Below are 16,411 nucleotides of genomic sequence, written 5' to 3' on the forward strand. Positions count from 1 at the left end.
TAGAATTCAAAACAGGGTCACGTACCTTCGAAAACTAGGTCAATAGGTCAGATAATAGAAAAACCTTGTGACCTCTCTAGAGACCATATTTTTCAATGGATCTTCTTGAAAATTGGTCAGAATTTTTATCTTGATAATATCTAGGTCAGGTTCAAAACTGGGTCACATGAGCTCAAAAACTAGGTCACTATGTCAAATAATAGAAAAAACGACGTCATACTCAAAACTGGGTCATGTGGGAAGAGGTGAGCGATTCAGGACCATCATGGTCCTCTTGTTTTGTCATGTTTACATGTTCTTATGTTTAAATTTTATTTGATGGAATATATTGGGGTCCAAAACAAGCCTGTTATAAAAGTCATAAACCACTTGCTTATGTGGCACCTTCAGTCAGTGAATGAATATTCAGTTTTTGGTAATATGATGTTGTGGGTAATATCACAATGTTGAGGGTAATTATATCTCCCACAACACAGTGGTGTGGGAGACATATTGATTTACTCCAGTCTGTCTGTCTATGTGTGTGTGTGTCTGTCACAAAGCTTGTCTGCACTCTAAGTCGAACATTTCTCATCGGATCTTCACCAAACTTCAACAAAATGTGTCTGCCAATAAGTGCTCGGCCAAGTTCAGTAACTAGCCAAATCGACCTAGGCACTTCGGAATTATGGCCCTTGAATTACCAAAAACACTCAGATTTCTTGTGCAGTTTTGCCCCCAAACCGGCACCTATACTACTGGTAGTATAGGTGTCCTTTTGGTGTTAGGAAAGCGCCATGTGGATTAAGTAAACAGTGTTTAAAGACTTACTTACTATTTAGATGATTAGGCAGTTGTGAGAGACATGCGCTTTTCTCAAAAGCATCTCTAGTATCACAGTGTTGTGGGTAATATCACAATGCTGTTGGTAATATCAGTGTTACAGGTATATCATAATGTTGCGGGTAATATCACATTGCTCTGGGTGATAACACCATGTTGTGGGTAATATCACACCATCAAAGGTAATATTACAATGTTGTGGGTAATATCACTCTTTTGTGGATAATATCACAAGGCTGTGGATGGTATCACAATGTTGTGGGTAATATCTCACCACCAAAGGTAATGTTACAATGTTGTGGGCAGTATCACTATTTGTGGATAATATCACAATGTTGTGGGTAATATGATACCATCAAAGGTAATATCACAATGTTGTGGGTAATACCACCATGTTTATATAAGGAAAAGTCCTGTTGTTTTATGAAGGTTATAAGATTTCCATTTTCAGATGAAGATATTATATACTTTTATATTATTGTCAAAATTTATGTACATCTTCATCATTATTTCAAGATTTTTCAATTATTTATCATTCTGATTCTTTTTAGCTCATCTGATTTTTTGAAAAAAAATGATGAGTTATTGTCATCACTTGAGCGGTTGTCGGCGTCGGCGTCGGCGTTGCCTGGTTAAGTTTTATGTTTAGGTCAGCTTGTCTCCTAAACTATAAAAGCTATTGCTTTGAAACTTGGAATACTTGTTCACCATCATAAGCTGACCCTGTATAGCAAGAAACATAACTCCATCTTGCTTTTTGCAAGATTTATGGCCCCTTTTGTACTTAGAAAATATCAGATTTCTTGGTTAAGTTTTATGTTTAGGTCAACTTTTCTCCTAAACTATCAAAGCTATTGCTTTGAAACTTGGAATACTTGTTCACCATCATAAGCAGACCCTGTACATCAAGAAACATAACTCCATCTTTCTTTTTGCAAGATTTTATTGCCCTTTGGACTTAGAAAATCAGTTTTCTTGGTTAAGTTTTATGTTTAGGTCAGCTTTTATCCTAAACTATCAATGCTATTGCTTTAAAACTTGCAACACTTGTTCACCATCATAAGTTGACCCTGTATAGCAAGAAACATAACTCCGTCCTGCTTTTTGCAAGATTTATGGCCCCTTTTGGACTTAGAAAATATCAGATTTCTCGGTTAAGTTTTATGTTTAAGTCAACTTTTTCTCTTAAACTATCAAAGCTATTGCTTTGAAACTTGCAACACTTGTTCACCATCATAAGCTGACCCTGTACAGCAAGCAACATAACTCCATCCTGCTTTTTGCAATAATTATTGCCCCTTTTGGACTTAGAAAATCATTTTCTTGGTTGAGTATTATGTTTAAGTCAACTTTTCTCATAAACTATCAAAGCTATTGCTTTAAAACTTGCAACAGTTTTTCACCATCATAAGTGGACACTGTACATCAAGAAACATAACTCTATCCTGCTTTTTGCAAGAATGATGGCCCTTTTTAGACTTAGAAAATCATGGGTAGGACAATATTTCTATTACACAAAAAAAATCAGATGAGCGTCAGCACCCGCAAGGCGGTGCTCTTGTTTATTCAGTACAGTTCATTAGTACAATGTAGTACCAGTGAAAAATATGCTAAGTAGTTCCATAGCAAAATTATACATATCGAGATATATTTCAGTGCTTTACCGGTATTTCAATAATCCAAGGAAAACCATATAATATATACATTTCTTTTGTTATTGCTCTATATTTTCAAGCTGCATAGAAACACCAGCAAGACCTTTCTATTTGTCTGAAAAAGAATACAAAAGTTATTACTGTTCCTTCACATTAGTGAAAGGTTGGATGTGAATTGTTTGTAAAATTTCACATTTGCATAAAGTTGAATGTGTATTGTGAAGTAAAGTTCACATTGGTGAAAGATTTAGTGTGAATTGATGGTAAAAGTATACATTTAATTGGCATAATCTTCAGTGTGCATTGTTAATAAAAGTTCACACTGATGAAAGTGTGAAGTGTTGGTAAAGTTCACATTTGCAAAAAGTTTAATGTGAATTGTTAGCTCACGTGTATACTCCATAGTTGATTGACAGCTTCTGCGCTTAGAATAACCGTGAAATCATTACTTTTAGTTGGGGACTAATTTTTGTGGATTTCGTGGTTGAGTCATTCCATAAAATTAACCCTTGTCATGCTGGACGCGACTGATTCAGCCTTTGCCACCAATGTAGATCTTCAGTGCTTTATTTCGATAATCTAAGGAAAAACATGTAATGTATATATTTCTTTTGTTATTGCTCCAAATGTAACTTAGTGTGTTGTCTTGAAATGGACCAGTAGCAGTGTGGTCTTTAAAGCCAGTTTGACGAGCTTTGAGTCTGGACAGAATTACACCAAACTTTGTATGTATTAACTTTGGTCACTTTCTAGTCAAAATTACACCAAACTTTGTATGCAACAGCTTGGGACAGGGTTACACACCCAACATAACTTACTACATGTTCAGGCAATTGATTTCTGGCCATTCTTTTCTTAGAATATTTTCATCGGTTTTTGACCAGTTCATATTTTTTTATTCATATAGGCTATGAATGAAGCTGTCGGCCATATTTTTAAATAATCCATTTTATTTTACTGTATTTAGTGGATATATTCGTGAGTCAAAAAAGCTTGCAGATTGCTGATTCCAGACATTTTGTAAGCAGAAATATTCACAAATCGCCAAAAAGTGTATATGCATTGCATTCACTAGTGATCAGAATTGCTTTTTTGAAAAAAATGTGGCATATACACCAAAAGCACCAGGTTTGTGAATTTCGTGAATTTGAGAACGTCTCCAGATCACGAACTTTTCCACTTATACGGTATATGTCTCTGCCTTTGTGATAATCGTTGTTGTTATTTATTCTGTCAGTGCTACCATTTTAAATGTCAAATAAATCTTCAAATGATAATCAGCCTTTTTGTTATAGTCCTTCTAACCATGTTATACTGTAAAATCATTTAATTTCGTGGGCATGATTTCACAGTATGTAAAAATGCTGTGACCAAGAGAATAATGGAAGCTCTTGTATTTTTTGTGCATTTTGTTCTTGTGTCAATCATCAAAATAAATGCAAGTGTAAAAATAAAGATCTAATTAAAGGTATCCGATCCACAAATAGGCCCAGTGACCCCATGTTTTATTGGTCTCATTTGAAATAGTTGTGTCTGTTGAATAAGAACTGGTAAATAAGATGACAATAAATGATATGCAAGAATCATTATATTTTTGACTTCAAAATGATAAATCTTACACTGTAATAACTGGATTTCTGTTGAAATATCACTGAAGACTACAAAGTAAAAAATAAAAATTCTATACCATATTTTCGTTAAACTAATTTATTTCAATAAAAATACTTACCATATTTTTGTAATGTTATTACTTTCTTTTTCAGTAGACAATACACTTTCAAATGATACGAAAATTATATGAGCTTACCTGGCATCAGTACTTGATATATTTTAATAGCACTGTAATAAAGAACTTGCTTATTTGTGGATTGGATACCTTAAATAATCTCCCTATGAAACACCAGTTTCGGCTGAAGCCAAACAGTTTTATTCCCGCAAAATGGAATGACTTTACAATAGATATACAAGTTATATTAAAAGACTGTTTGGGGGTGGGGGGAAGAATGAAGAAAGGGGACAGACAGTTTCAAAACTAATACATAATTTTATTATACATTATTAATGTAACAAATTCAGAACATAATTTTATGTTCCTGCAACATTACATATTTATGGAATTTACATATGAACGATGTAAGGCAATGCTAAAAAATCCCCATCCAAATCCATCTTTAGTTCTAATTAAATTTTCTCCTACTTCCAATATGGTTATACCTAATACATAAAAGTAATTATTAAGCTCAATATACCAACATATATGAGGTGTTTGACTTGAAATGAACCACATCACAGCAGGCTGCATAGGAAAAGTTCACAGCTTTTTCAGCATTTGTTCAAAAGGTTAGCCATACTTGCCGTCCTCACCTAAGTTCTGACAAATGGGGTTGTACAGATGTAAAGGCTCCATTGCTTTAAGAACGGAATCAGTTTTAAGGAAGCTGAGATTTGATGAATGGAATCAATTTTAAGGAAGCAGATGTTTGATAAAAGGCTAATACATAACAGTCTTGTAATATCTTCCTGCTCTCTACTACATATATCAGGTATCCAACATAAAGCCAGTGCTGTAAATTGGTCAGTATATGCTCTGGGCTTACTTTCCATAATATTTGCAAAGAGTGTGATCCAGGACTCGATGCAAATAGGGTTGTTGACCAGTAAATCAGAACATCAAAGTGACCTGAGAAATACCTGATACATGTACCGGTACACAGTGATAGTGTAAATACACAGAGTACAAAGTAAATTTTTAGCACAAAAGTTCTTAAAACATGATATTTGTTCAAAAGGTTAGCCATACTTATCTTCCTCACCTAAGTTCTGACAAACAGGGTTGTACAGATGTAAAGGCTCCATTCCTTTAAGAACGGAATCTGTACATGCAATTATATGAAACAGCATGTAAAAAGTTAGAAAAAATTAATCCTTCTTTTACATGAATATTTGTTACTTAAGATTTGATCTATAATATAATGTTGACAATGAAATATATATACTGACAAGTATATAAATACATGTATATTTCAACATATCACAATATCACGTGGCTGTAAACAATGTTTTTCTGAGATGGGTGTTCTAAGACCTTAAACAATGACTTGTTATTAGATGAAATATGGTATTTTTTTTATCCTAAATATTGCATTTTATTGTCCTGGTGCTGATAAACTTTTGTCCATGAACTTTCTCTTTGCAAAACAGAGCCACCACTGAAATGAAACAAACACTGCATTTAAATCATCAAAAATATTACATTCTTTATGGTGTATGAGCCAGGACAAAGAAATTAAACCCTTATCATGCTGGACATGATTGATTCTGCATTTGTGACCAGTGCTGATCATGAAATCATGCACTGTTTGCCATTCAGTCAGTATCTTTTTGGTATGCACTCCTTTTAACAGCTAATAGTACAGTCCAAATTGAAGGCAGACAAGTTCATTATACAAATTTAGCAGGGTAAAAGTAAACAAGAGGGTCATGATGACCCTGGATCGCTCACCAGAGTAATATGTTTCAAATGTCAAACTGATGATTTTTAGAAATTTTTTGGAAAATTTTCCGATGTACAATCAAGTAACCACTGGGGCGGGGCCAATTTTACCCCGGGGGTCATGATTTGAACAAAGTTTGTAGAAGTCGACTAGGCAATGTTACATATCGAATATCTAAGATCTAGGCCTTCTGGTTTATTTTAAGCAAATTTATGAAGATTTCCCTATGTACAATAAAGTAACCCCTGGGCTGGTCAATTTGACCCTGAGGGGTCAAGATTTGAACAAATTTTGTAGAGGTCCACTAAGCAATGCTACATGTCGAATATCTAAGCTCTAGGCCGTCTGGTTTATTTTTAGAAAATATTGAAGATTTTTCTATGTACAATCAAGTAACCCCATGGGGCGGGGCCAATTTGACCCCGGGGTCATGATTTGAAGAAATTTTGTAGAGGTCTACTAGGCAATACTACATGTCAAATATCTAAGACCTAGGCCTTCTGGTTTATTTTTAGAAATTTTTTGAAGATTTTCCTATGTAAAATCAAGTGACCCCTGGGGCGGGGTCAATTTTGACCCTGGGGTCATGATTTGAATAAATTTTGTAGAGGTCCACTATGCAATGCTACACGTGAAATATCTAAGCTCTAGGCCTTCTGGTTTATTTTAAGAAAATTTTTGAAGATTTTCATATGTAAAATCAAGCGACCCCTAGGCAGGGTCAATTTGACCCCGGGGGTCATGATTTGAACAACTTTAGTAGAGGTCCACTAGGCAATGCTACATGTCAAAATCTAAGCTCTAGGGCTTCTGCTTTTGAGAGAAGATTTTTTAAGGTTTTCCTATGTAAAATCAAGTGACCCCTGGGACGGGGTCAATTTTGACCCCGAGGGTCTGATTTGAATAAATTTTGTAGAGGTCCATTAGGCAATGCTACACGTGAAATATCTAAGACCTAGGCCTTCTGCTTTATTTTTAGAAATTTTTTGAAGATTTTCCTATGTAAAATCAAGTGACCCTGGGGCGGGCTCAATTTTGACCCTGGGGTCATGATTTGAACAACTTTAGTAGAGGTCCATTAGGCAATGCTACATGTCAAATATCTAAGGTCTAGGGCTTCTGGTTTTCGAGAAGAAGATTTTTTAAGATTTTTCTATGTAAAATCAAGTGACCCCTGGGGCGGGTCAATTTTGACCCCGGGGTCATGATTTGAACAAATTGGTAGAGGTCCACTAGGCAATGCTTCACACCAAATATCTAAGCTCTAGGGCTTCTGGTTTTTGAGAAGAAGATTTTTAAAGTTTTCCTTTCGGTTGCCATGGCAACCAGAGTTCTGCATGGAATTCAATTCTTTGAACAATTTTTAGAGAAGACCATCCAAGGAACATCCCTGTGAAGTTTCATCAAAATTGGCCTGTTGGTTTAGGAGGAGATGTTGTTTAAAGGAAAGTGTGGACGGACGGACGGACGACGGACGGACGGACGCCGGACGGTGAGCGATCACAATAGCTCACCCTGACCACTAACCTACTGCAAGCTGTCTGGATTGCCTATCAACATGATTACCAAAATAAGGCTCAGAACCACTAAGTGTGGTGCAAGGAATTTGAATTAAGAACCTTAACCAACACATCCTTCTTCAACATAAGTTAAGGTAAAAAATGTTTGCAATATAGTCAACTTTCAGCAAAACCTCTTTTAACAAGAATAAAAGAGCTCTCTTTTTTTTAAAGAGGTGACAATTTATATCATCATTACCTTGGAAGGCTTATCAGTTGCAGGATCAAAGACTTTCTCACACATCCTCACTCCTACTTCTTGTCTAATTTGCTGAAGGTATGCCCTCATGGTATCTGTGTAGGGAAGAAAATATAAAGTAATATGATGTCATTGTTTGTGTATGCAGAAAAATACATCATATCTGTGTGGGGATGGAAATACACATAGACCTGTTTTCAATGTATTTGTGCATGGAAGAACAAAAATGACCTCATTATATATATATATATATATATATACTATAGGAAAGAAAACACACGCACATGCCTTCACTGTATACCTTTACAGAAGAAAATACACAAAAATATTTCTCCAAGTTCACAAACAGTACAATTTCAGCTCTGCAGTACTGATGAAAATCTATTAACCAAGAACAGTTTGTTTTTCAATTGCTAAGGGTGGTATCAAGATCAGTCTCTCAACAGACAGGTGTGCATGTGAATTACCTTCTTCGGCTCGACCTGCTGGTTTGATGAACATGGCATTCAATGGAAACCTATTCTCTCCAGGGATTGGAAAATTGGCAATTCCTAATGTGTACATCTCTTTTGTCCCATTATTCTTTGAGCTACACTGAAATGTAAATCATGAAAATCAGTAAAATCAATAAAATATAAAGAAATGAATTACTGTGTTTTTCTAAGACCTTGACCCAAGCCACCCCAAATACAACTAATCCAAGCTACTTCCTTATCAGCGCTTGCTAAATCAAAAGTTAAGTGATAATAGGTCAATTTTCCCTTAATCCAAAACTGTAAATGTTAAGGATTTTTAAGAGCTATTTCAATTCAAACAAGCAAATTCAATGAATTGGTATCCCCCGCCGAAAGGGCTTGTGGTGAGGAATGGCAAAAAAATATATGCAGCAAAAAGTTAAGGATGTTACTAAAAAGCAAATAATTTCATTAGTCAAAATCATTTTTGTGGGGGTGGGGGGGCAGCAGGGGTGATCTGGGGAGGGGGGCAGCGATGGTGACCAGGTGAGAGTACAAAATTTCACATGCTGATTATAAATATTGATGGAAAATTAAAAATGATGAAAAAAAATGGGTGGGGGATGGGGATGCATGATCGGAGTGGTGGGCAAGACCGAGTGGAGAGTGAGGTGGGGGAACGGTACAACTTTGCATGCTGATAAATATTCATGGAAGGTTTGAAAAGAAATAATAAAAAGGAAAAAAGAATTTTATTTTTTTGGGGGGGGGGGGGGGGGGGGGTGGAACCAAGTCAAGGTGGTGACCCAGTGTGGGTACAAAACTTCACATGTTTATAATAAATGTTCATGGAAAAGAATGAAAGAAGTTTAATGGAATTCTACCAATTGGTTGGTTTGTTATGTACAAATCTGTAGATTTTTAAACAATTAAAGGGCAATAACTCTAAGTAAAATTGACCAATTGAAAAAATAAATGACAGGCATCATCGAAGAATGTTGGTTCATATTTATTTCAAGTTTCATGAAATTCTACCAGCTTATTACCGAAAAATGGCTACAGACGTGGATTTTTCATTAAATCAAGGGCAACTAGAGATGCTTTTGAGAAAAGCGCATGTCTCCCACAAATGCCCCTTAGATGATGAAAAATGTTAGTTTCTCTAGATGTTTTAGACGAGTGGATCCAATTAGATGGTCTGGATGAGTGGATCGAATCAGTAATTCAAGGGCCATAAATGAAAAGTGCCTAGGCGGATTTGGCTAGTTATCGAACATGGGTAAGGTCTTATGGCCAAACACATTTTGTTCAAGTTTGATGAAGATCGGATGAGAAATGTTCGACTTAAAGAGCGGGCAAGAGTAAACAGACGGATTTTTTCGGTAATTCAAGGGCCGTAACTCTAAAATGCCTGGAATGATTTGGCTAGTTATTGAACTTGGTTGAGATCTCATGGTCAAACACATTTTGTTCAAGTTTGGTGAAGATCGGATGAGAAATGTTAGACTTAGAGTGCGGACAAGAGTAAAAAGGCCGATTTTTCAAAAATTCGAGGGCCGTAACTCCAAAATGCCTGGACCGATTTGGCTAGTTATCGAACGTGGCCGAGGTCTCATGGTCAAACACATTTTGTTTAAGTTTGGTGAAGATCGGATGAGAAATGTTCGATTAAGAGTGCACACATGAGTAAAAAGGCCAATTTTTCGATAATTCAAGGGCCGTAACTCCAAAATGCCTGGACTGATTTGGCTAGTTATCGAACTTGGCCGAGGGCTCATGGTCAAACATGTTTTGTTTAAGTTTAGTGAAGATTGGATGAGAAATATTCGAATTAGAGTGCAGACAAGAGTAAAAAGACCGATTTTTGGTAATTCAAGGGCCATAACTCCAAGACGCCTGGACCGATTTGGCTAGTTATCGAACTTGGCCGAGGTCTTATGGGTAAACACATTTTGTTCAAGTTTGGTGAAAATTGGATGAGAAATGTTCGACTCAGAGTGCGGACAAGCTTTGTGACAGACACACACACAGACAGACAGACTGGAGTAAATCAATATGTCTCCCACACCACTGTGTGATGGGAGACATAATAACTCTAAGAGAAATTGACCAATCCCATAAAAAACTTGACGGGCATCATCGCAGTATATTGGTGCATGTTTATTTCAAGTTTTATGAAATTCTACCTGATAGTTACTGAGAAATGGCTGCGGACGGACATTTTTGGGCATTTTTCATTAAGTCAAGGGCAATAACTCTAAGGGAATTTGACCAATGCAAAAAAAAATTTGACGGGCATCATCACAGTATGTTGGTTCATGTTTACTTCAAGTTTCATGAAGCTCTACCTGCTAGTTACTGAGAAATGGCTGCGGACGGACAACGCCATTTCAATACCACCCCCCCCTCCCGATTTCATCGGCGGGGGATAATTACCATATACATGTATGGCTATGTATTTATAACATAATGTATAAATAGATATATTTGAGAGTCAAAACGTTTGTGAATTACTAATTTCTGACATTTTGCAAGCAGAAATATTCGCAAATTGCCGAAAACTGAATTTCAAAAGCTAAGATTGTTTTTTTCCTTGACTTTTATGACATGTCTCGGTAAATGCTGAAATCTAAGCTGGCCAATATTTTTGCAAATTTTTGAATTTGTGAAATTCACAAACACTTCCATGTTGCGAACTTTTCCACTTATACAGTCGGTATATTAATGGCATATTAACTTTTCAAATGTTGTTCAAGAAAGGTGCATACCTAGATGATGGGTAAGTTTAAATAAAAAATTCAATCAGAAAGTAGAAAAAATAGATCATTAGGTTACTGTCTTCATAAATTTAGAGTTATTAGGCTTGTTTACGAAAAAATAAAAAAAAGTCTTGTCCTTGCCTTGACTTTTACATTTGCTTCAACTTGCCAAATGAATTTAAATTTCATGACAGTAACCTAATATTCTCTATTTATAACAGTTTGGTAAACATGTTAGAATGAAAATTAACAATGCCTTTTTGTGGCTAATCATCTAATTTACAACTGTTTATCATTCAAATGCTTGGATATTTAACCATTCGTAGAACTGTCCTCATGGTTCAATTCATGTGTATCTGATCTCTGCACCGTAGTATATTGGACAATAAACCACACAAAGACCTTGGTTATTTGATAAATATAAAGCCATTAAACCTGTTGTTTGTTTTCCCAATTTATTTTAAAATGTCTTATGATTCTGTAAACTCATAACTTATGATTTTATATAACTAAAACTAAATGCATTAAGTACAATGATAAGTATTCATATACCAACCTTCTGTAATTTCTTTAAGCATTCACTGATATATAAAGTTATATAAATAAGTGTCCTGTCTGCTTCACTCTGAAATAAAGAAAAAAGTTGCATTAAATTTTGTTGCCTAAAACTTCCTGATTTGGCAAAAAAAAAGATATCCTGTTGGGATAAATGTAGTTTCATGTTTTTCAAATTCTAACAAAAATAGCACAGATAAAACTAAGTATGTGTATCCATAAGACACTGGAAACACCACTTCTGTCACTGTATGCATATTTCTGACTAAGGCATGGGCCATAACTATTAAAATACAAGGTGCACAACTTCGAGTGGTGAGGTTTGATAACTTATACATGTGCCTGCTGAAATCAAGGCTTAGAAAACTACTATCTGGGTCCTAAGTACACACCAAGAACATTGTTATTCCCAATCGAAAGTGGAATGATATTGTTTTGGCATTGTTGGTTTGTCTGTGCGTGTGTCTGTCCATCCGTCTGAAATTAAAGATGCTTACAATTCTAAAATATCACCCAGTGTAATCGATATATATCCTAAAGAAAATTACTTGCATCAGAATTCATTTCTTGCTCATGTATTAATTTATTTTCACCTTCGATCATGATCATAATTTATAATAAAACAAATTTACCTTAATTTCATATGTTCTGAAGAATATGTTTGCCTTGAAGTAGTATATGGCCTCATCAATGATGTCAAAGTCTGTAGCTGAAAAATAAAGTAAAAGCATCTTCACCTTTACCCTGCTAAATTTCTAAAATGGACTAGTCCATTAATCAATTTGATCAGTACCACTTATTATTCAAAGGGGTGTTCTGAGGCTGAAGGTTAATAAATCATCATTTTTATTAAATCATTTAATTTCATGTCATTGAGCACAAAAATCATGGTTTTGGCCCAAATGACTATTTCATAAGGATATGAATCTGTGGTTTTTAAATTTTGAACATAAAATAAATTTGAATTTTTACTTGTTCATTAAAAACTCAGATTTAATTTTGCGGATTAAATAAACCCGTTGAGAACTCAGATTTAATTTTGCAGATTAACTTAACCATGAAACCCACTAACATTAGTTCCCCCATGAAAATCATTAATTTCACAAGAATGTAATTGCGGTTGGTTTACATTTTGTGCATGTACATACGGGACCATTTCTATGTATATCTATGTATATAATTGCATTTAAATAGTTTGAGTAGTAGCCTAAGAGTTTTTTGAGTAGTAGCCTAAGAGTTTTCTAGAAGTGAAAATCAGCTGCTTATAAATTGAAATTTCACTTGAAATTTGTGCTTTTCAGACAACCTGAGGCAAGTGCATAAATTGTATGTAAAGATTAAATCATGTGCATTATCTAGTATTTTCCGAGTAGAAAACATGCAGTTTATCTGCAGCCTTGAAATTCAAAATGTAGTATGAACTGTTATCTTTGAATTTTTTACGTTTCTGGAGATATTTCTCTTCAACTTACTGTCTTTTGGTGCAGGTCCCTTGTATGAAGTTCTTAGTGGTAACAGTGCCATGTTCCCCACCAGCTTGGGTGGGTTAGTGAATTTGGAATGGTAAGCCTGAAAATAAACACAAACATTTAATCAACCTGTATGAAAGAGATTTTTTTCCAGATGATGCTTTAACCTAACAGTTAAAATGGTGAATTTCCTAATTTTGCTTCTCCTGCTTCAAATAATGAAATATAACAACATGATGAACTTCACATCATTTGCCATCTGTCACATCGACTGGGATGTGCATTTACTCAACAATATCTCTTTTCCAGCTATGTATTGTTAAAATGATGAATAAATATTTTCCAGAGTAAAATATTGAAGGGTGTTGTGGTAAACTGCTTATAACAACATTGGCATTTTCTGTTTGTTGTAGCAAAGACTACAACTTTTCTGCAGCTAAAGTGCTGCCAGGTATTCCACAGTACCAACATATTATAATATTAAGTAAATTTAAAATCTTACAGCACCTAATAAAGTAATATGAGTAAATAAAAAATCCTACAACTACCGTTTACTATGAATTATAATCAACATCTGTCATATAAATACTGTCTAAAATTTCTAAATTTGGAGCTCTATAACTACCCAACATGTAAATATATGACTGACATAGAAACATGCAGAGAATTTATAATATAGTGGGGAATTTTTAACTGAGAAAATCAGACTTAAAAGGATAAATTCAACATACTAAAGTTTTGACAGAGATGATCAAACTACGGGTTGTCTACAGTAATTATTATATGAATTACTGTGGTCTTCATATAGGAATATATGCCAACTACTTACTAATACTAGTAGACTGGCAACTTCTTACATTGTACAAAGAGCAATTTGCAATTTTGTTTTGATTTCTATTTTCTATATAGGACTTTGGCATGCCTCAATTGGTATGGAAAGTAATGCATGTATGAGCTAAATGAATAGCCCAAGAATGTCAAATAACGCAATTAACGAGAATATGTAATTGCAAAGAAATTGCAGCTGATTGTTATTATGCGTTCACAACCTTAACTGTCATACTTGTTGTGACGGAAAGTAAATTTGGCGGCCATGTATCAATGATAGGTATAAATACCTGTTCTAGGACAGATGCCACACAGAACAGAATGTACGTAACTTTATTATTATACATCTCCATGGGTAAGTCCCTATCCCCTCATTGGCCAATAAAGAACTGACTGTTGTTTAATTCAATGATGATACAATAATGGTTCACCGATGTATCTTGGAGAAAAACATCTACCCAGTGTAATTTTTCTCAAAAATCTGTTTCTTTCACACAAATACATGTACAGTTTATACGCAAAGAGCTATAAAAATAAATAGATTGGCAACTTGAAAGGCATATAGAGCCAATCTTGTCAACATCAGGTGACAACTGAATGAGATCTCGTGTATGTTACCGGTGTATGAAACAGACAGCAGAAGGATAAAAACTTGTCATGAAAAACTTTCTATCAGATCATTTGTTTACAATGATAATGGTGTTTCTTTAATGTTATTAGTATTTTCTACACGTGAAAGGAATGAATTTATCATTGAAAGTCTGAGAAATCAACAGTTGTCGTTTGAAAACTGGACCTGATTTGGTTTATTACGTGCCTGCTGTATCGCCAGTGTAGTACTTTAATAAGCGTCTGTTGATTTGATCACCAGTAATCATGTCAGCAAATGCTTTAATAAGATAACCCGGTGACTCGAGCTTATGTGAGATTATCTCTTGTTGCCATTCTGTGTATTGATAATTCTTTGTTATACGTTAGTCAAAAGAAAAAAAAAATAGATGACTCAAAATCCAATTACAGTATCATAAAATTCGTATACGTTGACAAGGTGAACTAAGCGAGCGTAATTCTATGGGAAGTAACTCCGCATACTTGTTGAACATGCCAAAATCAGAGTCTATACACTTGCAGCATGCATGATCGCACTTTCAAAACATTTAAAGGCTTCACTAAATACAAAACTGACCTCATAAAATACTTCGAAATACACAGAAAAGGTCTCTACTAATGAAATGTTTTAGTTATCTATTCCGGTTAGCAGACAAGTTCCTGGTTTGATCACTTTATTTGGCAAGCTGTGGATAACTGAAACATTTTGTCTGTAGAGACTTGTTACTGTAAATTTCGAAGCAATATTCGGGATCAATCTGGCATTTAGGGAAGCCTATAATTGTTTCGAAAGTGTGATCATGCACGTAAAGGCTGCAAGTGTAAAGACTCTGATTTTCGCATGTTCTACAAGTATGCCGATAACTTCCCATTCTCGATATCGACATTATATTTTCCGGTATTAACCACCAATAAACGCCCGTTTTACGGTGAGGGGGGTATCGGCCATTACGCTACATGGCGGTAGTGTTTAAATTATCCTTTTTTCAAGTTTTAAACAAAGAAAATGAATAAGAAAGTATTGCAGATTATCATTAAACATTGTTGTAATGAATATGTAGCAAAAATATCTTCAAAGTTTACTTTATTTTTGAAATTTTATCTAATATTCTACACTGCCGCTTCCTTGGCTTGATACCGAAGGTGTGAAATTATTCACATTTTTCAAGGTAAACAGATTATTTTTGAAAAAAAAAATGTTGCCGAGGTCGTAGAATAGTATTTCCATTGTGAGAAAGTAAGAACTTTCCTAAATCCTTATCTTCTGGCAAAAATAATCGCTAGTATTGTACACGGTCATTATATCGGTTAATCTCGCCAGCCCCCCTGACCCTATTTACGGAAATACTGGAAAACGGGATTTATCCTTAATGTCGATATGGTCAATAGCGTGTTAGTTCACCCTGTCAATGCAGTATGGTACTGTGACCGTGTTTTTGGTCATCATTTTTTTTCATTTGAATAATGTATAAACAGTACATCTGTGTAAAAAAGACATTTTTGGAGAGAAAAAAATACACTGGACCAGTGCCTGTGGGTGTGGAAAAACTTCCTTGCTTGATTATCAACATGATTTTCTGTACAGTTACATAAAATGTTACAGATTTTGCCATCGCAAAAAAAAACCTGAACAAACAACATGTTCAAATCTATTGTTCATCATTAATAAAGGATCACTGCGAACATAGTAAATAACTTACTGGCATTTTCCTTGTGTGCAGTGCTTTCACTTCCGTGTTTTATCACGTGATCTAAAAAGCATTGCTCAATTCCCAATACCGTTCCGTACCGTACCTAAGTATACGTAGAGGTTGAACACCACAAAATTTGGCTGTGTAGCATCTGTCGACTTTTTCTAGAAGATCAGATTTTAAGAGACTACTTTTCTTGTCAGGAATTATATTTCTACCCTAGAGTTATACTATATTAATTTCGTCTTTCAGTGTCCTTTGACCTATTCTGTGTATTTCAAAGTATTTTATGGGGTCAGTTCTGTATTTAGCGAAG

General features: G+C 34.9%; 1 protein-coding gene across 1 annotated transcript; it reads right to left on the bottom strand.

Annotated features, from left to right (window-relative positions):
• Positions 1-4,501: 4,501 nt before the first annotated feature.
• On the bottom strand, positions 4,502-16,169 carry LOC123533878 (actin-related protein 2/3 complex subunit 3-A-like). Its single transcript, XM_045315824.2, has 7 exons — positions 16,105-16,169; positions 12,971-13,067; positions 12,131-12,207; positions 11,500-11,568; positions 8,197-8,323; positions 7,730-7,824; positions 4,502-5,686 (listed from the first exon to the last, which is right to left on the bottom strand). Exons 1-7 carry the CDS (start codon positions 16,108-16,110, stop codon positions 5,624-5,626), a joined length of 534 nt encoding a protein of 177 aa, XP_045171759.1. The 5' UTR covers positions 16,111-16,169; the 3' UTR covers positions 4,502-5,623.
• Positions 16,170-16,411: the final 242 nt, after the last annotated feature.

The sequence above is a fragment of the Mercenaria mercenaria genome, chromosome 12 (genome assembly GCF_021730395.1).
Source record: "Mercenaria mercenaria strain notata chromosome 12, MADL_Memer_1, whole genome shotgun sequence".
Classification (NCBI taxonomy): Eukaryota; Metazoa; Mollusca; class Bivalvia; order Venerida; family Veneridae; genus Mercenaria; species Mercenaria mercenaria.